Below are 27077 nucleotides of genomic sequence, written 5' to 3'. Positions count from 1 at the left end.
AAACTCAACCCTATCTCTCTCTATAGTTTCCCATGGGGAAATAGATATCTAGCTTACCTCCTACCGTCTATGCCTAACCTCACTCACATACAGTACACACCAGACAAGCACACCCACACAGAATAAAACGGATCAAGAATTAGGAAAGCATAACAACGATCTTTATAACAGACAGAACAATGCACAGAACCATTGCATACTGCCAGCAGGGATACTTTCCACGGTGGTGCATCAGGCTTTGTCAGGCGTCTATGCGAACACAATTGGCCCGTATTCCGGCGGCGGGGAGGGTGATATTTGTCACTGCATGTATTCCTACGGCCTGGGGCAGCACCTGTCAGCAGGGAGTGTTGGCGAAGGCCCTACGTCCTCCCGGTGGGGGCTCCTCAATGGCAGATGTACTATATATCACTGGAAAATATTAACTCCTTGTGAGTGTATAATGACTCTCTGTCTTGTCTTGCATGTCTCTCTCTCTCCGCTTTCCTGTATTTCTACACTGACCTACAGTATCAGAAAAAATATACATATTTTTTTATTTGAAAATAGTTTGAAAAGAACTCTCTCTCTCTCTCTCTCTCTCTCTCTCTCTCTTTCTCTCTCGCTCGCTCTCTCTCTGCATTTATCACACTAGTTTTTGCTGGAATGTAGATTATCCACAGTGTCTTACTGCAGCCACAGGGTTGAGAGAGACTGAAGAATGGAGAGAGAGAGAGAGAGAGAGAGAGAGAGAGAGAGAGAGAGAGAGAGAGAGAGAGAGAGAGAGAGAGAGAGAGATGGGAAAGGCGGAGAGGAAGAGGAGAGACATACAGAACCTTGACTGTGGACAATTCACATCAAGGACGGACACGGCCGAGCGCTATTGATCGGCACGCTTCATAATCTGCATCATCAAGAGGTGATGCCAATCGGCTGGCATTGATCCGTTTGCCTGTTAATCCTCTCTCTTTGTTTAGAATACTGACAATGTCCACACTGCGTTTGTGCATGCAGCCTATTTCTAAAATATAGCTTTGTAGTAAAAGACTGGCTCCAGAGAGTGTTGGTATATTAAGCACACTCAGAAAATGACCTTCTTCAACATGTACACACTCGCACACACAATAAACATGTCATGGTTTAACACTTTGGTTGCCACCAAACTCCTCCTGGTGCAATTGCTTGAGCCGGATGCAGGGAGCTTTTATTCTTAAAACGCCCACTTTTCTACATCACGCTAGTAACATTGATTTCTCTTTAGAAGCTTTAATATTGTAAGTGTGATGCAGCATAAAGTCAGAAATTTGCCCAGAACATCCATATTTTTAACCGTAGATTCAGAGAAAAAAGGGTTTTAAGACGGCGCTTAAAAAAGGAAGTGAATGGTGCCGTACAGGCGTACACCATTCAGGTCGGGCGGGGCTGAGCAAGGCGTTGCCTAGCAACCGGGCCGTTGATAAGAAATATATTAGATAAAAAAAGCCTTAGCACCCGCGGTTTTATTTGTCTATGGACAGACAAATGACAGTTGAACACAAACTGGTGAAGGGAGATCCTGTATCCGTACAGACTCAATGGTCTCTGCAGAACCATGTCCTCACACAAAGGTGGATACTAGTTATAGTGCCATCGCTACACTCTGTCCTCTGCTAATGTCCCATAACAGCAATATGTGAGCTGAGCATGCGTCTTGAGTGCAAATGGATCCTGAATGCAATTCTTATTATTTGCTCTGCATCATGAATCCACACACGGTTGTCTATGATAGCCCTAAACACGCATGGCCTGATAGAGAGAGAGAGAGAGAGAGAGAGAGAGAGAGAGAGAGAGAGAGAGAGAGAGAGAGAGAGAGAGAGAGAGAGAGAGAGAGAGAGAGAGAGAGAGAGAGAGAGAGAGAGAGAGAGAGAGAGAGAGAGAGAGAGAGAGAGAGAGAGAGAGAGAGAGATCAAAATTGTGTGCATCCTCACCCAAGTTCAGCAAGCAAGGAGAGAATGCTAGGACACTGGTGTGATGATGATTATGATTGTGTTTCTAATGTGCTCATCTTACCTTACAGAGCAGGGCTATTTGAGGAAACCTATTTACCTGAGGGGCCGGATGCCAGTGTGAGCTATTCAGGTTATCACAAAGCAGCTTAGTTTGATAGCATCTCTGGAAATGGCACATAACGGCATTTGAAACGGCATCTGCAGCATTGTATTGGCAGCTCATAGCTTTTTGATATCCAAAATTAAACAGCCACGCTCATTACCTAAAGTTTATAAGGTCAATCTGTCATTGATCTTGCCCTCACTGCTGATAGCCGTATGGCATGTAAGTTATTGTCTTTGAAATAGTTTTGTGGACACATTTTGATTGATATTTGTATATTTATTTACATGTGGTCTGTTTAAATTTGTGTCCCGCCTCCTGAACCGTTGGGCTGGCAGAGATAATTACTGCAATAAATTACATTTATTGCAGTAATTGACAAGTAAAAGCCCCCTCAGACTTAGTCCAGCCATTATTACAGTATTATTATGTCATGATAATGTTAACAAGGTGGCCCTGGTCCTGTACAGTACAGTAAGTATATCTCAACTAAATGAGAAGCTTGTTGTTTCTACTGACAGCTGACCCTGGAGCTAATATTCTCTGCAGGACCGAGTACTAAAAGGTAATAGGTATATATACACAAAGTATAAAGTAAAACTTACACTTTAATTCATCCAGGATGTTTGCATTTGGGAAGATATAATTGACGTCCTCAAAGAACAGACTGTCATCTGCATATAAAGCTATTACGTGGATTCTAACATTAAATCTCAAAAGGTTTAATAAATCATGGCTGTCTTAAATCAGACCAGTTGTATCATGGAAACAATACATAGCATTGAACTAAGTGGGTCCCCTTGCAGGCTAATAATCCATCCATCCATCCATCTTCAACCGCTTATATGTAGTCGGGTTGCGGGGGCAACAGCTCCACCAGAGTGTTCCAGACGTCCCTCTCCGGAGCAGCATTATTCTTGCTCACCTGGATTCCTTCGAACATGACCCACCCAACTCCTTGTATAGGCCATGCCCATTTCCATCTAACTAGATAGACACCATTTAAAAACATATTAAAACACTCCAGTTGCTACTCCTACAGATTTTGTCCAAACCTCACAAGAATTGCACACGTGATTGACACACCAAGAGGTGATACTGAGAATACTGCAGTGCCTTTGAAATCTTTGTTCAAGTAACACTGAACTGGAAACATATTGAGACATTATCTGGCAGCTAAGCCTTCATCTAAGAGATGTGTTCATGTGGACAACACACCAATGTGCGTGCGTGCGTGCGTGCGTGCGTGCGTGCGTGCGTACGTGCGTGCGTGCGTGCGTGCGTGCTAGGGCATTCACTTCTAGTGATTTTTACTAGTTGACTAGTTGCCTGGTTTACTAGTCGACTAGTCGTTTAACTACTTATTATGTAAAAATTAATAATTAATAATTACAAAAAAAAAATCTTTGTGTACTGTGTGTTCGGTTGGTTGGTTGAAAACGGTGTGCGTGCATTGTGGAGCAGCACCCAGCCTAAGTTTTTCACAATGCATGTACTGTATGTGACAAACATCTTGAATTAAGACGCAGAGAGGAGTTCTAGGTAACAACAATGCCACTTGTATTTTTAATACTGCAACTTCAATGCTTTACAGCAACCCACACAATGTAGTATCATCAATATTTCAAACGAAAACAAAAAATGTTTAATAAGATAAGCCATTAACAGAGTCCTGCCGCTCACCAGGGCACATTTAGCGCAGCAGCCAGGTTGACATGACAACGATACAAAGACACTCGCACGTGAGTACTGAGAACTCAACGTCTCAAACAACATTTCAGATGGCTCAAACAAACCCGGATCAATTTCAGCTGCTGCTACAATAATAACAACAAATTAAAACTGGACTCACCAAAAAGTTGTCTCACGGCCTCATGAAACAAAACAAACAATAAATCCACCTGTTGGTCTGTGACATCTGTCAAAAAGGCTAATCTACTCGCTGTCGCTATCACGGACACTGATGCCGTCCTCCTCTGTCTCCTCTTTAATTATTGTCACCGGGCCGTCTCTCTGGTTTGCATTGAGGAAGATTAGTGTATTAACGTGGGAAGGATGCAGACTTGAACGCTGCCGAGTGACTGTGTTCCCTGCCAGGGAAAATACACGTTCGCTGGGAGTGCTGGTTGCTGGAATCGCCAGGTAGGTCTTGGAGAGTTTAGCAAGACGGGGGAAACGACCCTCGTTCTTTGCCCACCACGCCAGCGGGTTTTCCATTGTGGGTATTTGGGGCAACAGTTGGTATTCGCGCAGCTCTTCTGCATTCGTGGTGGGTTTTTTTTTGTCCATGCTTTCGTAATGGGGCCCAAACAACTCTTCAAAGTCACTCTCCAGTCTGTCCTTTTTTCTTTGAGTCTCCGGTTCCACTCCAGCGCTGTCCTCGTCCTCGGCATCATCATCTATGGTGAAAATTAAGAGACATTAATTGCGTTGTTTTATTTATTTCTTTCTTATCTATTCAACTAGTCCTAGGCCTAGGCTACTTAGCTACAATTATTTGCACTATAATGATATAGTAAGCAATATAATATAGTGAGCAAATATAATATAATGAGAAATATAATGCAATTTAATATATTGTATAATAATAATAATAATAATAATAATAATAATAATAATAATAATAATAATAAAATATAGTGAGCATGAGCAATTTTAAATAATATATTGTATCATAATTCTTGCTATTAGCCAACATTAGTGGGGTTTTGATTGGGATTCATTTAGTTAATGATCATCACCTGTCGCTCCAGGATTGGGTTGTTCGTCTTCTCCCGGTACCAGGTCGTCCAGATGCGCCCAGGCCTCCTCTCTGATATTGGCTGGGAGGAATTTGAGTTGTTTGAACCGGGGGTCCAGCATGCATGCCGTGATTGGGATGGATTTAGCCAAATCATCAGTCGACTCCAACTTGAAGCGTGTTATGAGCTGGTTCTTCACGGTGGTCTTGAATGTGCGGGTAATAGCCAAATCGTTCTCTTTCGCTCTCAGCGTGTTGTCAACCAGGTTGAGTATGACGGGATAGACGAACGACAGCCCGACGTGCGCCTGACCGCACATTATGGTTGTTGCCTTGGCCAGAGGCCTCAGTACAGGTATTAGCTGCTCCATTAAATCCCACTGGTTGCTTTTAAGGGACAGGGCCTTTTTCTGGGACGGCTTCGTTGTCCCCTCGTCGCTTAGAACGGCCTGTACTGGGATGCGCTGCTCGAACAGACATTCCACCATGGTGAACGTGGAATTCCAGCGAGTAGTCGCGCAATCGTTTTGGAGTTTGCGGGGATTCTTACCCAGACTTTGCTGACATTTCTTCAAAGCACAATGTGCAACTGATGAGTGGCGGAAATGTCCGACAAGACGCCTAGCAGCAGTTGTAGTCTTCGCAACATCAGGTAAATCTAACCCCTTTTTTATGGCTAGTTGAAGGGTGTGCCCTGTGCATCCAAGGTGGCTGGGAAAATGTTGACAGAGGTCCATTGCCAAATTCATGCTGCTTGCGTTGTCATGAACAGTGGAAAAGACACTCAAGTTCCACTCCTTTATGGTTTCTGTCAGCTTTTCGGCAATATTTATAGCAGTGTGTCTCTCGGTCATGTTGTCTGTTAGCAGCACTCTTGATTTGATGTCCCATGGGTCTGTGATGTAGTGAGCGGTCACTGTAATATAAGGATCCATAGTGCAAGATGTCCACAGGTCGGTAGTGAGAGAGACACTTTTACCTTCGATCTCCTCGGCAATGTTGCCTCTCAAAGTTTTGTACTGCCTGTTGATGGTCTTCCAGACTGTAGTATGACACGGGATTGTATAGTTTGGCTCGAAAAACTTTATTAATTCCATGAAGCCTTCTCCATGAAGAGCAGCGATTGGTCGGCAATCTTTGACAATAAAGTTGATAAGTAATTCTGTTATCTTCTTTCTTCTCTTGTCTGTGAGTGGGCGTTGGGAATAATCTCCCATGGTGGTCTGCTGCGGTGCAGTCTGCTTGGTGCTGGCCGCCGCGGTGCTGCTGTTGGCGGCGGCGGTGCTGCTGCTGGGAAGCGGGTGTTTCCCATTCAGGTGGTTAGACATAGAAGACGTATTGCTGTTGTACTTGAGTGCAATCTTACATAATTTGCACACCACCGTGTGATTGTCCTTGTCTTCGGTAAAATACTGCCACACAACTGAATTACGAGGCCGTTTAGCTGGGACTGGAGCGGTCGCACCATGTTCTGTGTTTGTTGTAGCCATGCTTCTTGTTACTTTGGGGCGGAAGCAGTGTGCAGGTTGGGTCCGGGTTGGGTCACAGTCACACATGCCGTTTCCGATCTGGCTGGTTTTATTATAATATTTATAGATTTAAAAACGGTGTACATTGGTGTCTATAATCTATCTGATAATTAGTAGATATTGAGGCCCACAAAAACGGGAATAAAAAAAAAGAAGAAAAAAATACGCTTTTTTTTTTAATCAACTAGTCGACCAGTACCAACGAGGTCAACTAGTGGTTTTACTAGTCGACTATTAAACTAGTCGACTAGTTGGTTAATGCCCTAGTGCGTGCGTGTATCTGTCATACACTCATCTCCAGAACTGTATGACCAAGTGCAGATGTGAGTGCAGAACACACACTAATGTTACTAGTACTACCCTTTAACACATATGTACACAAGTGGTAAAAATGCACTGTTGCGTTTTAGCCATTGGGCAACTGTTTGCCTTTAATTTGCAGTAAAATTGACAGATTGTGAGTGAAAAGGTTAATTAGCCCATTACTGCCATGTGATTAGACAAGCACAAAGACTGATGGACCTTAAACGTTGTTGTTTCTTATGTAATCCATTTAAAGGAGCCACTAAGCCAAAGATTTGACCTGATCTGGTCTCTTATGTGGCTCGGGGGACTGACCTCTGCTGTTTTATGAAGGACGTTGTGAGTCAAGACTATTCTGATCTGTATAGCAGTGGGCGTGGTTTTCTGGCACCACTGAAAAATCTGCCATTATTTTTTTTCCCATAGAGATTTACAAAAATATTTATATGAATTATTTTAAGCCTAGCGTCAAGCCATCCAGAATCCCGGTGAATCATGACCGTAAAACCTTTGATTCTGTGGGGGAATTAAACAAAAATTATGATTACATTTAATGCTTTGTTAAATTAGCTTTTTTTATTTAAAAATGTCCACAATATCAAAGGTTTTATGGTCATGATTCACCAGGATCCTGGATGGCTTGACTCTAGGCTTAAAATAATTGATTTTTGCAAATCTCTATGGCAGGTTTTTCTTTTTTTTTGCAACTTATTGGCTGGAAAACATATACACATAGTGCATGCATAAACGTTCCTTAATGATTATATCTGGTTTCAGTATTTATTTATGATATATTTTCTCTATTATTAAGGTTATTTTTGCAGTCAGTTTGTATTGGGGGTGGGGAGGGGGGAGGGTTGCGAGACATGGCCAAAGCATTTCCGGGGGTCCCGAGCCAAAAGCGTTGAGAACCTCTGCCCTATACAGCAGTATGACGTACCGTTGCGGTGGCGAGGACATAGTCCTATTGCATGTTTGTGTGTTGTTTATGTGAGATAAGCTTCTGTGCATGTGCATATAGGGAGAGATGCTAGAACATTAGCAACACATTATCCATGCATTCAGACAGATTATCAGTGGCAAATTGATCAGCGTGATTGATCTTGATCTACAAATATTATGGACCCAACTTCACACTATTGACTTTATCAGTGCATTTGCAACAAATGCACTGATTGCAAATGGTGATTGACCGGAATGAGATGATGTATGATGATGTATGATAAGAGCGCCCCTCACTGATTGTTGAGGAGCGCTAGCCCCTCCTATGTCCAGCTTGTAGTATGCGTGTAAACACAAACTTTGTCCTAACACAAACATTAAATGCCATTGATAATGAATGGCCAGTTTTGAGTGTTTGTGTAAACACAAACATTAAAAGACCAGAATGAGATGATGTATGATGACGTATGACGATAAGACATGGTAATGGGTGATAATGGGTGTGATTTATTTAAATAATAAGCTCTGCTGAATTTGACGTCTGAAACCTAAGCAGATGGTCAGAAAGCCTTTCTACAGGGACATACACGTATCTATCTGTATATGTATTTTGTTCTATTTTTAGAATCTCCTGTATGATGATTCATATAGCACCTGCAGCCGTAGCTTTCTACAAGTCACTGCAGTTATTTGTATTTCTCTTTTGTTTTGTCAGTGTTGCTGGTGTTGTAGATGTTGTGAAGAGAGCTAACATTGCAATGTTTTCTTATGATTTATATTTCATATTTAAGTATAATTTTGGTGAATTAGTCCTAAACGGTTAGTGCACCGCACACATTGAAATGAAAAAGAAAGTAACTTGAGGTCACGAATGGACGATGTGAGGCGAGAGGACATCTACTGCTATACAATCCCCCCCCCCTCTCTCTCTCTCTCTCTCTCCCTCTTGGATGTACCACCGCCTCATTTTTCACCCCCCCCCCCCCCCCCCCCCCTCGCTTCTGACTGCTGCTGATGCCCAGTCCTGGGCTCACGCATTAACATGCGGCAGCCATCCCAGCCCCTTCAGTCCCTGCGGTAATTGGAAAGCCGTCAGCAAGCCGTTGTTTGGAGGGATGGAGAGGGCAGAAGCACAGCAGCGGGAAGAGAGGAAGAAAAGGCTGACAGAGGGAAGAGGACTTCACAGACAGACGGAGAGATGCAGCCAAGACGGGAGAGGAAAGGAAAGGGGGAGGAAACATGGGAGGGACGCGATGGAAAGACTGAGGAGCCCAGAGTGATTGATAGGACACGCTATATGGAGGGGCGGGGCTTATATGGAGGGGCGGGGCTTTACAGATTCCTACTCTTGCAAGGAAATGTTGCAGAGAGCAGGATCCGCTATCTAAGAAAATTACACACAAATAAATAAAAAATACAAGGTTCGCGAGGAAAATTACTTGTTCGTGTTTAATCTATCTATCTATCTATCTATCTATCTACCTACCTACCTACCTACCTACCTACCTACCTACCTACCTTCCTACCTACCTACCTACCTACCTACCTACCTCCCTCTCTCTCTCTCTCTCTCTCTCTCTCTCTCTCTCTCTCTCTCTCTCTCTAATCGTATCTGTCCTTTCCTCTATGTCAGAGGGGAAGACAGACACTGAGGACGCTTGCAGCCAGGCAGCAGAATGCTATGGGGGAAATCTCTTGCACGATGCAGCCATGGACCAAGCAGTGATGAATGAAGACTAGGCGGAGCTATGCCTCTGCTGTATTAGAATTCAGCACCATCGAGAGAGAGAGAGAGAGAGAGAGAGAGGGAGAGATATAGAGAGAGAGAGGGAGAGAGGAAGAAGGTGATTCAAGGCAAAGTGAAGGAGGAGGAGAAGGAGGGGGTGGAGTAACAATTAAACCAGCTTTTTCCCCGCCCTCCCCATGTGCACGCGTGCGCACACAGTCGTGCATGCGTGCATGCGTGCGCGCACACACACACACACACACACACACACACACACACACACATACAGTCTGCCTGCCTCAGGGAGCCATGGCGCATGCATGCATACTCGCAGACAGGCAAGGGAGGAGATCAATTGTGCCATGGGGGCGTGCACATGAGTGTGTGTTTGTGTGCGTGCACACATGTGTGTCAGCAACGCGTGCTATAGCTTCACGCCGGCTGCGGCATATGTCACGCTAGCCGAGGTGCGATGTTAGCGTGGGGGGTGTGAGGGGGGGTGGGGGTGGGGGGGTAGGGCAATCACTTGTGTGCGTGTTGCTGCGTGCGCGACTGGAGCACACACACACGCAGAAGGCTGGCAGTGTGTGAGCACGAGCAAGGAGCCGTTAGAGGGGTGGGGAGCTGTCGGGCACAGCAGCAGCAGCGGCAGCAGCAACGGCAGCAGCAACAGTAGCAGCGCCGGTATCGGCGGGAGAAGTGTCTGTGTGTGTGTGTTTGTGTGTGTCTGTATGTGTATGTGTGTGTGTGACTGTGTGAGCAGGCGGGCGCGCGTTGTGTGTGTGTGTGTGTGTGTGTGTGTCGGGTGGAGGGGAGAGGGGAGGCAGGCAGACACGGAGGCAGCAGCGGGACTCCCAGCAGAAAGGGAGCGGGAGTCGGGGAGACCGGACCCATCCTCTCTCCTCCTCCTCCTCCTCCTCCTCCTCTTCTTCCTCCTCCTCCTCCTCCAACACCACAGCAGGACAGACCCAGGGAACGAGGCAGGATCCACAGCCTGGGCTGGGGACACACTGGGGGGGAGGAAATCTGTGTCCCCCCACCCCTCTATGCCGACTCCCCACCCTCTCTTAACTCAGGATATGTTTGACTCAGGGGGGCTTACGGTGTGTACGGATGTGACCGACACGTGAATGCGAACGGGGGAACAACGGGGTGACGTGCCCCTGACTGTCGACAGTCAAAGATCCCAGTTTTCTTTTTCTTTTTTTTACTTCACCTCTACCTCGGTGTGGGACGGCTGTGTTTGTGGAGAGAGGGAAAGAGAGGGAACGTTGTGTGTGAGGGAACGGAGGAAGGAAGGGTGGGAGAGAAGAGGAGGAGGAGAAGGAGAGGAAGAGAGGGATCGGGGAGGACTATCCTCTCCTCTTGACTCTTCCATGGAACACTGACTGTTGACCGGCCGGCCACTGGCACTACTTTACCCCTCTCGCAGCCTCTCTGGTCACCGTAGCGACCGAGGAGGGAGAGGGGCAGTGGGGAAGGATCTCTCGCCTCTACAAATCCCACCCACCTCCCTCTGCCCCCCCTCCGCCCCCCCCTGACCATGTCGGTGACCACCAGCGGCTTCAGCTACCAGCTGCCCGGCATCACCACGGTAACCTATGTGTTTGTTTACAGCCCCGGCTCGGTGCAGCGAGACCCCAGCCCCCCGCATCATCATCACGCGGTGTCCGGCGGCGCGCTGCCCGGCGCCGGCACGTACGGGCCCAAGCGGAAACTCTACAGCGCCGTGCCGGGACGGACCTTCATTGTGGTCAAGCCCTACACGCCGCAGGGCGAAGGGGAGATCCAGCTGAATCGCGGCGAGAGGGTCAAAGGTAAGGCACCCGCCGTAGTCATTTATCACTGTGTGGTTTTTGATGGACGCTAGCTACTATTGTACTGTAGTTACTTTGGTACTTCAGTCTCTGTGGATTTCCATACCTTTACCTTGTTGTTGTTTGAGAAAGTCCATTGCACTTTCTTGTTTGTAGTCACTTCTGGAGGAGAGTGCCTAATGTCTAATTTATAATACTGATGAATTGCACGACCTCTCCTCAACCCCCCACCTGCCAAGAAAAGGAAGTTCTTGCATGGTCATCTTTGTAGAGTAGCAGGTGACATGCTGACAAACTTTAGAGTGCTACTTTTCATAATGTGCCAGACTGTGGCAGAGTGGAGTTAAACAGGCAAATGTGATACCTTACCCAGCAAAGTAAACACACCTTCTCATGTTCTATTACTTCCAATGCTCTGTCTAAATCTCTGTGGGGGATAGCCTGTATGCAGACAACAAGCTACTGTACTTGTGCCATTTCAGAGTTCTGTGTCAGCGTCATCCTTTGCTCACCGGCTCAAGATAATGTTCCACTCTTTTACGTCTCTCATTTATTTGCCATTTTCTCATCAGCGTTTTTTCTACATGCTGTATTACGTGGCTTATGTTATTTGTTTTGTGGCTTCGCTTTCACATGTGTGTGTGTTTGTGTGTGTGTGTGTGTGTGTGCTCTTGTTTCCATCCATGCTCCACTGCAGACTATGACTCTAATGACGTAGAAGGTAAACTCCATTGTATTCTTCTCACCCTGCCCCCCCACACTCCCCCCATGCACATCAGTGTCACCACCCACTCCCTGTAGCAGTGAGCCGTCCCTTGGCACTGTGCACACTCCCTTCCATCCTTAATGTAATCACGCATATATGGAAGTCGCTGAATGGGACAGCCATTAAAGCCCCTGGGGGGCAATTGCACTGTACGTGGCTGCTTACCCTTCGACCTTTCTATATATCTGGGATTATACTTCAAGGATAGGGAATGCAAATTCAAACAAGCCCTGTGTTTTGTTGTATTTATTTATGTACGTACGTACAGTATTTGTGCATTTATTTAGTTATTTATTTCCGGAGAGGAGTTGTTTGTTGGTATGCATACACACGCCTCGTCCTTTTCCTCCTCTTCCCCTCGGGAGCGCTTTTCCACCTGGAGTGTACAAGAGTTTATCTCTCCCTCTCTTATCACCTGTCTGCAGACGGCCCGGCTCCACATTGACCCCTGCACCCCTAGACAGCCTGTCATTCTGCTTACATCAAGGGTGAATCAAACTGGCATTAGCCCCAAATGGAAAGCTCTATGCTTCTCTTCGTGTCTTGCCCTCTGTGAGGCATTGGGGGGCAGGCCGGGTGCATTGTCTGGTTCCTCACAGGGCCTCCTCTGTGAGGCATGGCTGAGGCAGGGACTACCTTTTTTGCTGAGCATGGGAGTCGATGGTCGCTGGGGGGTTTGTTTTAACAGGTTAGGTTTATGCTTTAAGGATTTCATTGTTTTGTATACCATACAAGTACAGAACAAAGAATGTTTGCTTTCGCCATCTTTGTTGCATGAAGAAGTGTTATGTTTTAGTTTCTTTTATGCCAGTCTTCGGTATAAAACACCTTAGGGTTAAGGTTAGGTTTAGGCATAGTTTTTGTGAGGTTATATTATAATCCCGCCCTACTAGTAGTAGCCGGCACTGCAAAACAAGCACCGGCTACTACTAGTAGGACTCCCACGCTCTGCAAAAAAGAGAATCCTGTCTTATCTGGGGCAGGGTGCGTTTGCATTTCTCGTTGTCTGTCTTCTCAGATGCACACAGTGATAGGGGAAAGAGGTGTGGGATCAATCTGGACCTGCAAAAATGCAGTTCTGTGAACCTGAGCATTTTGACACATGTTTTCTATCCGTCTTTGTCTACATACCACCCTCCTTCCCTCTCTGTCCCTATCTGTCTCTCCCATGCATTCAAAAGAAGAACATATAGACAGTCTAAAGTCAGTTACACTCTTATTTCATGACAATATGCCTTGTGTAGGGCACATTCCTCACTGTTAATTTAATTCAGAAACCAGGAGCCACGCCCCTCGCAAATAAATGAAACGAAAATGTGATGTGATTATTCCATATCAGGCGGATGGTTTTATTTGTGGCGAAGAATCGACCTCGCTTTGGCCTCGTTAATAAGCCGCTTTATCGCTGTGTTACAGTTGGAGGCCATCGATATTGTCCTTTTCTTTTTGCTGAGGTTTGCGTGATCTGCGCAAAAGGACAGTTAACCCATTTTGGGCGGGAACCCCTTTTGGTGTTTTAAACATTATAATTTAGCTATTGAAAAATAGCAGATCTACAAGCTCATAGCGCGCCACCGAGTGGCGCGCTACGAGCTTTGTAGGTCTGCTATTTTTGAAAAATCGTGAAAATATTTATTTCAGAAAACTGGAGGATTTAGAAGGATTTTTTTAAATTTTGAGGTCAGGCCTTAATGGGTCAAATGATAAGGGACAATATCGGTGGCACCCAACTGTATATTCGCAGTCTGTGTGGACGTTGTCATGCAAATGAATCGCATGAAATAAACGCTCCCAGTGTGAACGGACCATTACAGTGTACTGTAAAAAGAAGTGGGCTACTGTTAAACTCTAACAATTGAATTAACGGTGAGGATTATTCTGTGTACTTTATGCACAACGGCGTAGACACAAATGTCTTCACAACAGTAAGTACTGTATGTCTGGATCCACCGCATGGATCCACTGTCAACGCCCCCAATGACTTTTCGTCAGTACTTCTTTCATGATCAATTATGTTCCTTCAACCTCATTGATTTGCCCTTTTAGTATCTGCTGAAGGCAGCATTGTCCGGTGTCTACATTCCCTTAAAAACACTGGTTCTCAACCAAGGACACCCCCCCCCCCCCCCCCCCCGCAAGGTTGATATGCTGTGGACCACCAATTGATATGTTTTTCTTTTTTCTTTTTTTTTTTTATCTCTCTGGGACCCCAATCAACTGTAAAATCTGCAGCTATCAATCATTTAGCTGGGGACTCCCTGGAAACTGCTCAAGGAGCCCCAGTGCCTTAAAATGCTGTGTGTGTATGTTTTCCTGTTCGAAGCACTCTGTTCCTGTTGGCAACTGTGTAAAGGAAGGAGTTAGCGGCCTCTTGGGCATCACAATGAAGACCTCTGTCTCGTTTTAAATACAGGCTCCGCAAGGTTCAACCGCCATTCGTAACCCTGCCGCTAATGCGAACACACAAGAGTTTTAGCAGCCTTTCATGTTGGCCAAGCAGGAAACAAGCTCCTTCCAGTGACATGGCTGCCAGCGGCGTGGCACCGGCCAACTGAGCCATCTGGCTCCGTTATGCAACACTGGCCACCATAAACGAAGCTGCATTCATTCTACGACGTAGCTGCTGTAGTCCTCGGGTGTGTAAGCCAGCATATTCATCACGACCATCGCCACGGTTCCATGAACAGTTTGAAAAGCCAAACGTAACAGTTTTGGACAAATTTCTTACAGCGTCAGCTACTGCTGTGATTCTCCACCTTATTATTTTATTTCAAGCAACTCCAATTTGATATGCATTAGACCACAGTCCTCCATTTTCTACTGTGTTCATTTAACTCTGAGAGTTAATTTGGTTCCATTTGTACACTGACTAGGCCTAGACTCTGTGTCCATTTGATCCAGAGTTATAAGGGTCCATCTGGTTCCTATCAATCATTTAGTTGCGTATTCCCTGGAACCACCTGGAATCCTCTCAAGGACCCCTTGGGGTCCCTGGACCCCACATTGAGAAGCACTGACCTACTGTACATGAGAAGGTGACAGGACTTCTGAAAGAGAAGGCTTGAGGGGCCAGCTCCCATAGGGATGGATGACCCTGGCTTTGATACATAATGTATTTCATCTAATCTGCATTCATAAATGGCTCAGTTGCTAATAGTAAGATGTCTCATTTCGCTGTTGGAGAGGGGGAAATGGTATTTTGAAAATGTTGTATTCTTTTTTTAATGGTTTTAAATACCTGATCCCTCTCCTTATCTTCACGATTGAAGTTACTATGATTACTATTTGATCAAATAACACAACTTAAACTTCAAGTTTATTTACATACAGTTTATCACATGACATGACGACTTGAATTTACAAAATAAATTGAAGGTGTAACGGCAAAAGGCTGTTCAAGGCACTTCAAGAACTTTATTTTTCCTTTCGGAAACTTATTTTGTGCAGTGGTTAAAAGACAACAGGAAAAGGCAATATTTACACAGTTACTATGTAAAAGACAATAAAAAAACGACTTTAAAAAACTACTGCTTAAAAGCATAATATATTAAAAGTTCTATAAAGTACTAGTAATCTGATACACTGTATGCAATGAACCTACTGTATGTGTTCACTGTAGTCCATCAGCTGGAGAAGGGGGGTCTGATGGAGGTGGGCACAAAGCTAGCTGAGCCCCTTTTTGTGAGTTTTGATGTATCGCCGGCCTGAGGGCATTAGTTTCGTATGGAGGGTGTGTGTGTTGTCCTCAACTATTTGAGAGGCCTTCTTTATTGTCCGTTTTTTATGGATGATGCTGAGTGACTCCTGGTTCCTCCCGATGGTCTTGCCACTGATCCTAACCACCCTGTCGAGAGGGTTCCGGTTGATGGCACGCATCACACCAAACCATGATGTGATGTTGAAGGTCATTATGGAATCTGCAAAAGACTTGTAGAAAGCCTGCAGGATCGATGGTCGGACCTGAAGCTTCCTCATCTTCCTGAGGAAGAACAGCCTTTGTTGACACTTGGAATGAATGTTCTCCACGTTGGTCTTGAATGTGAGTTTGTGGTCGATGGTGGTGCCGAGGTATTTATACTCTTTGACGTGTTCTATTGCCTGGCCATTTATCTATAGGGGCGGAGGTGGAGTGGGCGGGGCCTGCCTAAAGTCCACCAGCAGCTCCTTAGTTTTGCTGGGGTTTAGTTTAGCTCCGTGTGCATGTGTGCATGTGTGTGTGTGTGTGTGTGTGTGTGTGTGTGTGTGTGTGTGTGTGTGTGTGTGTGTGTGTGTGTGTGTGTGTGTGTGTGTGTGTGTGTGTGTGTGTGTGTGTGTGTGTGTGTGTGTGTGTGTGCGTGCGTGCGTGCGTGCGTGCGTGCGTGCGTGCGTGCGTGCGTTTCTGGCTTGCACTGATATAGTGCTTGTGATTAGAGATGTGGTTCTGTTTGCTAGTTATCTCCTTCCGTTCCTCATTGGCTCTCATCTCATTATTCATGTTGTCAAACTCCTGTTAATCACCAACCGTAGCCTCGCCATCAACTGAAATTGGGAAGCATGTGTGTGTGTGTGTGTGTGTGTGTGTGTGTGTGTGTGTGTGTGTGTGTGTGTGTGTGTGTGTGTGTGTGTGTGTGTGTGTGTGTGTGTGTGTGTGTGTGTGTGTGTGTGTGTGTGTGTGTGTGTGTGTGTGTGTGTGGCAGTGTGTGGCAGTGCGTTGGTCCGCCATGTGTTGCGCCGTGCTTGCGGTTATGGGTAAGGGTTTGGGGAAGAGTGTCGGACTGATGCCGCCGAGAAACACTGTCACCTGCCGCGGGTGTTCCGCGGCTGATGCCATGCATTGCGTCGTGCTTGTGGTTAGGATTAGTTTAAGGGTTTGGGGTAGAGTGTCGGAGTGTCAGACTCTCTGACCAAAAGTATTACATGAAGGTCAAAGCGCAATTTATCCGCTGCCCAAACAAGCTTTCAGTTCTAACTCATGAGTAGACATTCCAACGATCGCATCCCCGATCGGGACCCGGGTTCTAGCTTTAATATGCTAGGCGCGTAAATACACTCTACACTCTGTCTGGACAAATACAGCCATGAATAACTTTTTATTTTAAGTTATTTTATTTTTTGTTTATTTATTTTTTTGCTGTATTGTAGAGAACGGCGTCTATATAGCTTCACACGGAAAATGTTGTTTGCAAAAGAGTTTATCACTCAGTAGTGTGTAGAACCTCACACCACCTCTGACAGTAATGTATACAGCAGTGTGCTTTCATAAAAGCGTTGTCACAATATTTATAGGCCAAACATCAATATTAGCCCGAGCGAGTCTCAAGACAGGACGTTCCAGAAAATATCACAATAGCCTCAAAATAACAGTATTTTCTGAAATGATGCCTGCTCCATATTTACGCAGTAGAAACATCTCTAGCGTACCTTGTTATATTTGTTATATTTATGGCTCCGAGCTGATGCCTAATGGTAAATGGTGCATTTATATAGCGCCTTTATCCAAGGCGCTTTACATAGATTGTGCATTACATTCACCCATTCACACACACATTCATACACCGATTGCGGCGGAAGCCATGCAAGGTACCAACCAGCACATCGGGAGCAATTTGGGGTTCAGTGTCTTGCCCAAGGACACTTCGACATGTAGACAGGAGGAGCCGGGATTCGAACCGCCGACCCATGGATCATTGGACGACCTGCTCTACCTCCTGAGCCACAGCCGCCCCTAATGATGATGACATGTTCCGTTCCATTTTTAAAGAAGGATTAGACAGCTGTTTAAACAGTGCCAACTTGTGGTTGAGCTGCATTTGTTCAACAAGCTTGTAGCGGTTTCCTAATTAAAGGTTTGATTCACCAAAACCCCTACAAAGGTCTCTACACACAGTCTTCAACACACCACCGGTCTCTACACACAGTCTTCACACTCCCGCGGAGTCCCGCGCCTCTATTCAGACTGAAAGCTCCATCTTTGATATGGGCTGGACTTCTGTGGCATGGCCAAGTTCAACCAGCATCACGAAACTGGTGACGTGACTGTCAGATTCAGACAGCGTATGTGTAGGGTGCTGCCTGTCAGTGAATTCAATTATTTTGGCGGATCGCCACAAGCTCACAAGATCTCTTTAGAAAGTGTGAGAACTACTGATTTAGAAGGCATTTGTAGAATCGGCCTCAGGTCTTAGAATGGGTTTTATAGTAAGTATAGAGGGACAAAAGAAAACCTAGTTGCTTAGTTACGTCGGGCGCTGTAGCTGCCAAGGCCTGCCGAGGCCTGAGATTTCTCTGTACCAGTTTCTTCTATCATGTTATGAAGCGTTTGGTTGGAAACGTCCACCATCTCCACTCAGTCAGTGCCAGTCAAGCCCCATCACTCCTTTGGTCGGCCTGTCTGAGATCAATGTCCCTAGACAGCTTTTGTCTAGACAAACAGCCTCCATTCTCTGCCATTTAGTGTGGTCGTCTGCAGCCAGCTCTCCGCAGGCACTCTCTCTTAGTCTCGGGTAATGAGATCTGTTTGTCCGCCTTTCTCCACCCACTGACCACTATAACCGCAGCAGCCATGGGGAAAGTGTGTGTACATGCGTGCGTGTGTGCGTGCGTGTTTCACATGCCAGCATCAGCATACCTTTTTACGATTGTGCACGAAACGAAGATTCATCAAAGTATGGGCCTAGTATGCACGTGACATCATCATCATCCCCGGAAGCTATACGGGAACGCCTACTGAGTGGCAAAAAACTACTTTCTGGCCTTGACATACATACATACATACATACATACATACATACATACATACATACATACATACATACATACATACAATTTGCCACTCATGCATGCACATACCCTCTATTAGCTCATCAAATGCCATGCTTTGTGCGTTTGTCATTGTCTCCCATGCGTCCTCGGGTGCACTCGTTTGATGTCCTCTCTCGCTTCGTCCCCACTTAAAGGAAAACCACTCCCCATATGCCTCCTTCTCTGTCTTCTCAGGGTCCAGTTCCATTTATAGCATACACCTTCAGGGTGACAGAGCTGTAACGGTCCAAAACTTTCTTGCTAAAGGTCCTTGAAGACTGAATGCATTTTTCGGAAAAACGCTGCTAAAAATCAGTAAAATGCAGCAGTGTGCAGACACCTTTAGCTCATAGCTTGTAGCCTTTCCCTCTCGCGCTTCTGTCTCAGATCATCAACTGGACGGACGTCTCTCGAAACGCCACGGACAACGTTGTACGATTGGTCACACGCGTTACCGCAGTGAAATGTGTTCTCCGCATTTGACCCATCTCTTGGAGCGGTGACCCACAGCCAAGGAGCGGTGAGCTGCATGCAGCCGTTCCGCGCTCGGGAATCATTTTGATTAATTTGAACCCCCAATCCAACCCATTGATACTGAGTGCCAAGCAGGAGGGAGGCATTGGGTCTCAATTTTACAGTCTTTGGTATGACCCAGCCAGGGATCGAACCCCGACCTCCCAGTTTCAGTTCCAGTTTCTTTAACCACAAGGCTGTCTGGTACAGTCAGCATGGAGATGGACAGGCACGGTACGGTCAACCCGGTCAAGTACCTATACAGTAGTAGGAACACCAAGGTGTGGAGACTAACAACGATGAGAGATGTGTGTGTACGTATGCTGGTGAACAGATTTATCCCCCGCCCCTCCACCCATCCCCAAAGGGTACAGTTTGGACAGTCTTCTACTCAACAAGGTGACAAGGTGACACATAATAAGCACACGCTTCAATAACGGTGTGATACAGCTTAAATAGGGCTCCGTGCACAGGCACTCTCACTCGCACGCACGCACGCACGGACACATGCACACACGCACGCACACACACACACACACACACACACACACACACACACACACACACACACACACACACACATGCAATACATACGCCACGTGCAGCTTTCCCAAACGCCATTATAAATCTTACAGACAGCCATGAAAATGAAACCAGCGCAAATAACGTTGAGATTAGACATTCACAAACATGATTAATGGGCTTTTGGCCGCACCCTGTGTGTGCAGAATATTAACATTGCTATGGGCAGCAGAGAATACCTGGACTGACTACGCACGCACGCACACAGGCACGCACGCACGCACGCACGCACGCACACACCACGTACATATATGCACAGCAACTCACACACATACATACACACACATACAGTCGATATGCACGCACGCACATGCTCACATTGGTCGAGGACACACATAGCCTACACACATGCTCGATGTTAATGGATTATGCTGGGCCGCTAGCTTCACATACTATTCACACACTGTTGTTATGATCTCTGGGAAAATGGTACTGTAGCTCAGCCATTAAATGGCTTTTATTACGGGAAAACTAGTGCTGTCCATAGACATGCAATAGCTTCCCATTTAATGCAATGTAGCCTGAGTTACAGTATGCAGCCACAATGTGTTGTGTGCTTGTAGATCGGCTTTTTTCGGTGCGCTACGCCGACGCGTAATTCGGGTCCCCCCCTGGGACCTGTTCTTGCCAGCTACGTTTATAAGCGTAGACAAACGTTTACTGTATATATGAACGTGCCGGCCGTCTGTTTACCTTTTAGCATTGCTCCGGGTAGAATAGCCCTCCTCCTTCCAAAGGTTCGAGCGCTGTCCATGGTGAGCCGGCGCGCACCTGACGATCATAAATCATTTGTGATTTTGTATCGCATCGCTGAGAAAATGTAGCTGGTTGTTCTGCTAGCTAAAGGCTGTGGGCTGTTTTGTGTGGTGTCGTTCCACTTCCGGAAGCCCCCACCTTCCTGTTTAACCCGGAAGGACAACAAGCTCCATAGCATTGACGTCAATGAGCGGCAGTGAAGCGGTCAAAGTTTTTGAACACTAGATGGCAGTAAAGAAGTTAAGAGGCTACACATATTTTTCTTATTCACATTCATCAACCGCTATAGGTTTGGATGAAGTGTTGAGAAGAGACAATGTGTGTGCCAACAAGCGATCAAGGGAGTGAGGGAGTCTGTCCATGTTTCTCCTGCGTATCTTGACAATCTCCCAACCAATTGACTTGAATCACGCCAAAGCACTGCATCAAGTACTCTGACAATAATTTGGTACACTGGCTATTCCATATAGCGGAGGGGCAAGCATTCGCAACAGGAATCGTTCCCAGCGGGCATCATTCCCAATGGGCATTGGCCTATGCAAACCATAAACACACACAAGCATGAACACATAGTCAGAAAGCATATCGGCACACTCACACATGCGTGTGCAAATGCACACTAAATGTTATATTGCAGCATTTTCTTCAAGAGTACACAGCTTGATATTACCAAGACTAAAATACATTTATGCATCTGTAACCAAGCAACAGGTGCCCGAGTGCATCACGGTTCCATTTTGCAACTTTCCAAGAAAGTGAAAAAATATTCATATTGTGCCTCATGTGTATTTGAATATATTCTATGTCCAATCCAAAAGAACAACCATTTTGAAAACACTTTGAAAATGATGTATTTTTCTTCTCACCAACTCTCAGTGATGTTCTTTTCCTTTGTACTGTGCAGTTTGCGGTACGTGCACATCAGTGTGGATCGGAGCATATGTGCTAAGTGTAGAATTTAAACCATCATTGTTAGCATCCCATTGTGAATTAATTAGCATTCCATTCTGTCTGCTACCATCATGAAGAGTGCTCTGAGTGCTCTCTCTGTGTGTGTTTGTGTGTGTGTGTGTGTGTGTGTGTGTGTGTGTGTGTGTGTGTGTGTGTGTGTGTGTGTGTGTGTGTGTGTGTGTGTGTGTGTGTGTGTGTGTGTGTGTGTGTGTGTGTGTGCGTGCGTGCGTGCGTGCGTGCGTGCGTGCGTGCGTGCGTGCGTGCGTGCGTGCGTGCGTGCGTGCGTGCGTGCGTGCGTGCGTGCGTGCGTGCGTGCGTGCGTGCGTGCGTGCGTGCGTGCGTGCACATACACACACACACACACACATTCACATTGTTTTCAGTGGTTTCAGTAATTACCGCCCACAAGTAAGAAACTCGGCATCCTGCAAATCTTCAGCTATCAGAGCTGTCCTATCCTGCAGTATAGGTACCATTGTTTCACAAAATGTCGAGGTATAATAAGTAATGTTGCATGCGTGCGTGCATGCGTGCGTATATTCCTGGGCGCTGGGGGCGTGTATTCCTGGGCGCTGGGGGTCGTGTTCTCTCCTCCTCCACATCATCAGTGCCCATGCCGTGAAAGGGCCTTTCTGTGTGGAGTTTGCATGTTCTCCCTGTGTCCCCAAGGGTAGGTACCCTCACAAAAAACATGAAGTAATCCTGGTCTCTAAACTACCTCCCCCTGGCCAGCTGGGGCTCCTGATGGAGGGGAAAGGAACTGGTCGGAATAACGTGTTCCTTCCACACGCTACGTCCGGCCGGGGAAACTCCCCCCTGTCAGGTGAAAAGAAGCAGCTTGGACTCCTCATGCATAGAAGGAAGCATGAGGTCAGTCCGCTGCCGCCCAGGTTTGCAGAGGAAGTGTAGCGCCCAGGATTACATTACACTTCGATTCAATTGACACTGGGTCAAAAAATGGGTTGCAAAATCGTGGGATAAAAAAAATAAAAATAAGTAATGTTCTATATTCCTATATGCAACGACAACAGATGCAAACGGTTTGTGGCTTTATGCATATCAAACTGTGGGCTCTTCAACGTAACAGGTGATATTCACTGCTGTCCATGTTGTAGCCAGTGAGTCTACAGCAGAGGTTCTAACCCCTGGTACTATAGTACCACTAGTGATACTTGAGCCCCCCTCTGGTGGTACGCAGAGGAGTCGCCCAAAAAAGGAGAAAAAGGACAAAGTGGAATTTATATTACTACAGATAGTTGGTCTGCACCAAGCAAAATAGGCTCTCCAGCCATGCTGAAATGGGCACGACAGCACACCTAGCCGCTAATAGTGACCAGATTTGACTGAGAGCCATGCTGAAATGGGCACGACAGCACAGCTAGCCGCTAATAGTGACCAGATTTGACTGAGAGCCTGACATCGTGCAACCTCCAGCTTTTCCCCAGAGGAGAAAACTCTTTATTATTTATTTATTATCCAAAATGAGTTAATAGCACAGGCAGCCTCTTCATATATTAGAGCATGTCTGAAATAAATATCAGAGCTGAAATATATATATATATATATATATATATATATATATATATAAATAAGCTATGACATGAAAAAACGAAAGTTTAAAAAAATCCAATGGCAGTCAAATTGTGTCACATGCAGTTATAGAAGATTTGAGAACGCATTAATCACATTAGAAATATCATCAGTTGTGCTGATTAGTGATTATAAGTTTTGTCAGAGCAGGAGCATTATTGGCTTAGGAATGGAACAAAAAGGGCAGGTATACACTATTATTATGGTGGTACATGGAGAGCAAAATAATGTCTTAGGTGGTGCTTCAGTATAAAAGGGTTGGGAACCAATGGTTTAATTCATTATGTATTGTATGTGCTGTAGACTGCATGTATATGGTCTACACTACAGCACCATATTGCTGGACTGTATCTGTGCCCTTCACCAACAACCTTGGACTATGGCAGTCTGGCTCATTAACCCTGTGCGGGTAGAGCCTTAGGGATGCAGAAATGGGAAGAGACGCTATGGTGAGGGTGGAGGGCTTCTGATGCCTGATGGCGACTGAGTCGGGGGGGAGGGGGGGGGGGGGGGGGAGGACTGGACTGGACTGGTTTGGTTTGGTCACAGAACCTGAATGAGTGAGAAGTGTTCAAGCCAATGTGCATGAAGGTAGTTTATGACGTAGAACAGTGGTTTTCAACCCTTTGTCACTTATTCTGCATTTGAGCCACGGACCACCATTTGACGACATTTAGCTTTGCACACCCAAAACGAAAGAATATGTCCATATGTCCATGCTGTATTGATGTTGGTACATTAGGAGACATAACAAGTAAACGATTAAATAACAATTCTTCTACATTCTCTAATTGTGTAGATGTGTGATGTGTAAATTAACGCCAGCATTTATTAATAACTTTGATATAATTCATGCCAGCATTTCCCCCCGTTCAAACTTCTATTTTGAAGAGCCAAAAACCCAGACGGGATGTTATGAATCTTATGTTAGTGTGTGTGTGACGATGCATGATTCACTTCCTGTTTACCGTCCGGGCTGCTAAAACATGATAGAGGGGGATGACATCGTCGGCTCTGGGCCGTGGAATATACCTTGTTTTGACCAGAAATGCCATCTGGGACAAGGAATAGGACGATACAAGTAGAATGAAACAGATAGAATGGGTTTGTAATGCGCACGGCGATCAAGATGGCGCGATCCAGTGTTATTGACAACACCAGCTAGCAACCCAAAGCGTAACGTGAGTAGCATTACGACTTGATTCAATCAAAAGCACTATAAAAGACCAATTGCCGTCCATCTGCGGCATTGCCGTTAAGCGTAACATTTATTAATTGACGTAGATCAACGCCAATGGCGTTTTATGTGTTGTATTGCAGATGTTTAAAGATGGAGTGCCATGATTTTTTTCCACCCTAAAACATGATCCTATATAAGGAGGGAGATTTTTTTTTGTAAAACCTGTACAGTATTTGTTAAAATGTAGGTTTTTATGTGGGCACGCCCACCAGTTTATTAAGTATGCCTTCGTTTGCCTGGTTCGGTGGTGATCCACCTGAACTGAAGCCACACCCACAGCTGTTGTTGTATGATAAATGGGGAGGGGTTAGGGGAGGGGCTGATAGTGTGATGTCACTACATAGCCTATTTCAACACAATAGTTCTTGCTTGGTCAGAAGAACTATCTGTATTAATATAAATATTTCATTCCACTTTTGTCTTTTTTCTTCTTTTTTGGACGACTCCTCTCTGCGTACCACCAGTGGTACTAGGAACCTCTGAGTGAGGGTATGTGTGAGATGCAGTGCTGGCGCGTATATGGACAGTGTCCCATAGTCTCCAGGAGACATGAGTGCACAGGCAAGTGGAGAGACCGATATAGCAAACGGCGTATTAAGGCCGTTCTCTTTTCGGTAAACAACTCGTGGCCTGTGTGCGCGTGCGTGCGTGCCGTGTGCTTCATTGATACCTAAACGGGTCACACTGTGGCCCACGGTAGGACGTTGATGTCACAGCTGACCTTCTTGGTGTTCAATCAGAGTCACAACATGGTGCAAAGCCCCGCCCACGGACCGGACCCGCTCCCTGCCGACCACGCCACCTGTTCACCCCTCTCTCTCTCTCTCTCTCTCTCTCTCTCTCTCTCTCTCTCTCTCTCTCTCTCTCTCTCTCTCTCTCTCTCTCTCTCTCTCTCGACGCTCTCTCTCCACGCTCTCTCTCACGCTCTCCGCTCTCACTTATTTTTCATGATCACTTGACCATCAGCACCCAAACTAGTTTACCACAGAGCTCTTATTTTGTCATTGAATTTTAAATCAACATTTTACCGTAAATATACAGTTTCCCTTAACTGAGAGGTGGGACTCTCGTACACACACACACACACACACACACACACACACACACCACACACACACACACACACACACACACACACACACACACACACACACAACCCAGCAACAACAGGGTTGTTGGGAGTTAATGCAGTGTATGATAAACCTGAAACGTCGCAAACAGGATCCCTGTGGCTGACTGAAATCGGTGATTATAACACAGTTCTGATCCCGCTGTTGGAATTGCGATGGCTTGGCCGCATCCAGTGGGGACGCAGGGCGCATGCGTTGGACAGGGTTCAACGTATGGCTGGAAGCCCACAGTGACACCATATGGTCCTTAGCAACCAGGCTCCGTCTACGCTGGTGACTACTATGCTCTGTGTGTGGCCGGTAGCACGTGTGAACATGAGTATTTAAGCCATTTAGGACGGGAATGTGGAATCTGTGTCGCTTATAGCGTTTAACCACTTGAACCGTTATTTTAAACTTTAGCTGTTGAAAAATAGCAGATCTACAAGCTCATAGCGTGGCACAGAGTCTGCTATTTTTTTTAAATCGTGAAAATGTGGCGCAAATTTTCAAATATATACCTGTATTCTTTCACAGTGAACCACTGACATAGAAACACAGGTTTTTCAGAAAATTTTCAAGACATTTTGTATAATCTGGTCTCAGGTCTTAAAGGGTTAAAGGTCACGCCGTTCCCAGGAGGTAGCAGGTATACAGTAGAGAGTACAGTAGACTACAGCTTGGCTCCTTAAAAATTATAAAATATAAATGTACAGTACGGCGCTGTTTATAGACAAAAATGCAGTTTGGGCTGCATTTTGATTGGTCAGAGGTGTAGCATTCGCCAGCGAATATCTGCAAAGTCCGCTTGCATTGACCTTGTGTGGCTTTAAAAAAGAAAAAAAACATTATTCACACGAATAAATCGCATCGCTAATTCGCCAGTGTGTAAGGAGCTTGAAGGTCCTTACACACTGCAGTCAGCAACACACTGCACCCTTCCTCCCCTTCTACAGCTGTTTGGGGGGGTGGGGGTGGGGGGCATTAATCGCATTAATCGCATATACGTGTCGCATTTCGCCGACCAAATATTTCACATTTTTGGGTCATTTATTTGTGCCTCAAACATTGGCAATCTGCAATTTTCGCTAAGTTGAATCCCCCTCTGACAGCTGCCACCCCTACACAGTATATCACACAGCCAGGTTTTGCCATCAACAAGGTGCCTAGCCCGGCCTATAGGGTGCGTGGCAGGGGGCCATTCTTTGCCTGGACATGTATCACCATATCAAACACCATAATGTATGCGCCATTGCGCCATGCTCCAAGCGGCCAATCAAAACGATTAGCAGGCTGATGAATGACCCGGGCAGCAGACAATCTATCACTGATCTATCACCAATCAACATGCGGTCGATGGGCGTTCCTGTGGCCCATCAATCAGCGGCCCGGTCCCATATAGGACCCTTTTCTCTCTGGCTCAATTTCAATGTAATGGATGATACGCGAAATGATCACACAAGCACGGTCACACGTGTGTGTGTGTGTGTGTGTGTGTGTGTGTGTGTGTGTGTGTGTGTGTGTGTGTGTGTGTGTGTGTGTGTGTGTGTGTGTGTGTGTGTGTGTGTGTGTGTGTGTGTGTGTGTGTGTGTGTGTTTGAAATAACCGTGATATTGATTTGAAGTCATATCTTCTACTTCTTGAAGAAGAATATACAGTAGAT

General features: G+C 45.8%; 1 protein-coding gene across 1 annotated transcript in view; it reads left to right on the top strand.

Annotated features, from left to right (window-relative positions):
- Positions 1-27077, top strand: part of shank3a (SH3 and multiple ankyrin repeat domains 3a) — a gene marked incomplete at both ends in the record, with an annotated part of 322930 nt that overhangs the window by 185656 nt on the left and 110197 nt on the right. The window contains 2 exons of the mRNA XM_079500504.1: positions 10928-11127; positions 11825-11848. Of these exons, the coding sequence (XP_079356630.1) occupies positions 10928-11127; positions 11825-11848 (224 nt within the window). The remainder of the gene's footprint in view (positions 1-10927; positions 11128-11824; positions 11849-27077) is intronic.

Source organism: Electrona antarctica (genome assembly GCF_951216825.1).
Source record: "Electrona antarctica genome assembly, chromosome: 5".
NCBI lineage: Eukaryota > Metazoa > Chordata > Actinopteri > Myctophiformes > Myctophidae > Electrona > Electrona antarctica.
The sequence above is the reverse complement of the archived record's forward strand: the minus strand, read 5'-3'. Positions and strand labels throughout refer to the sequence as shown.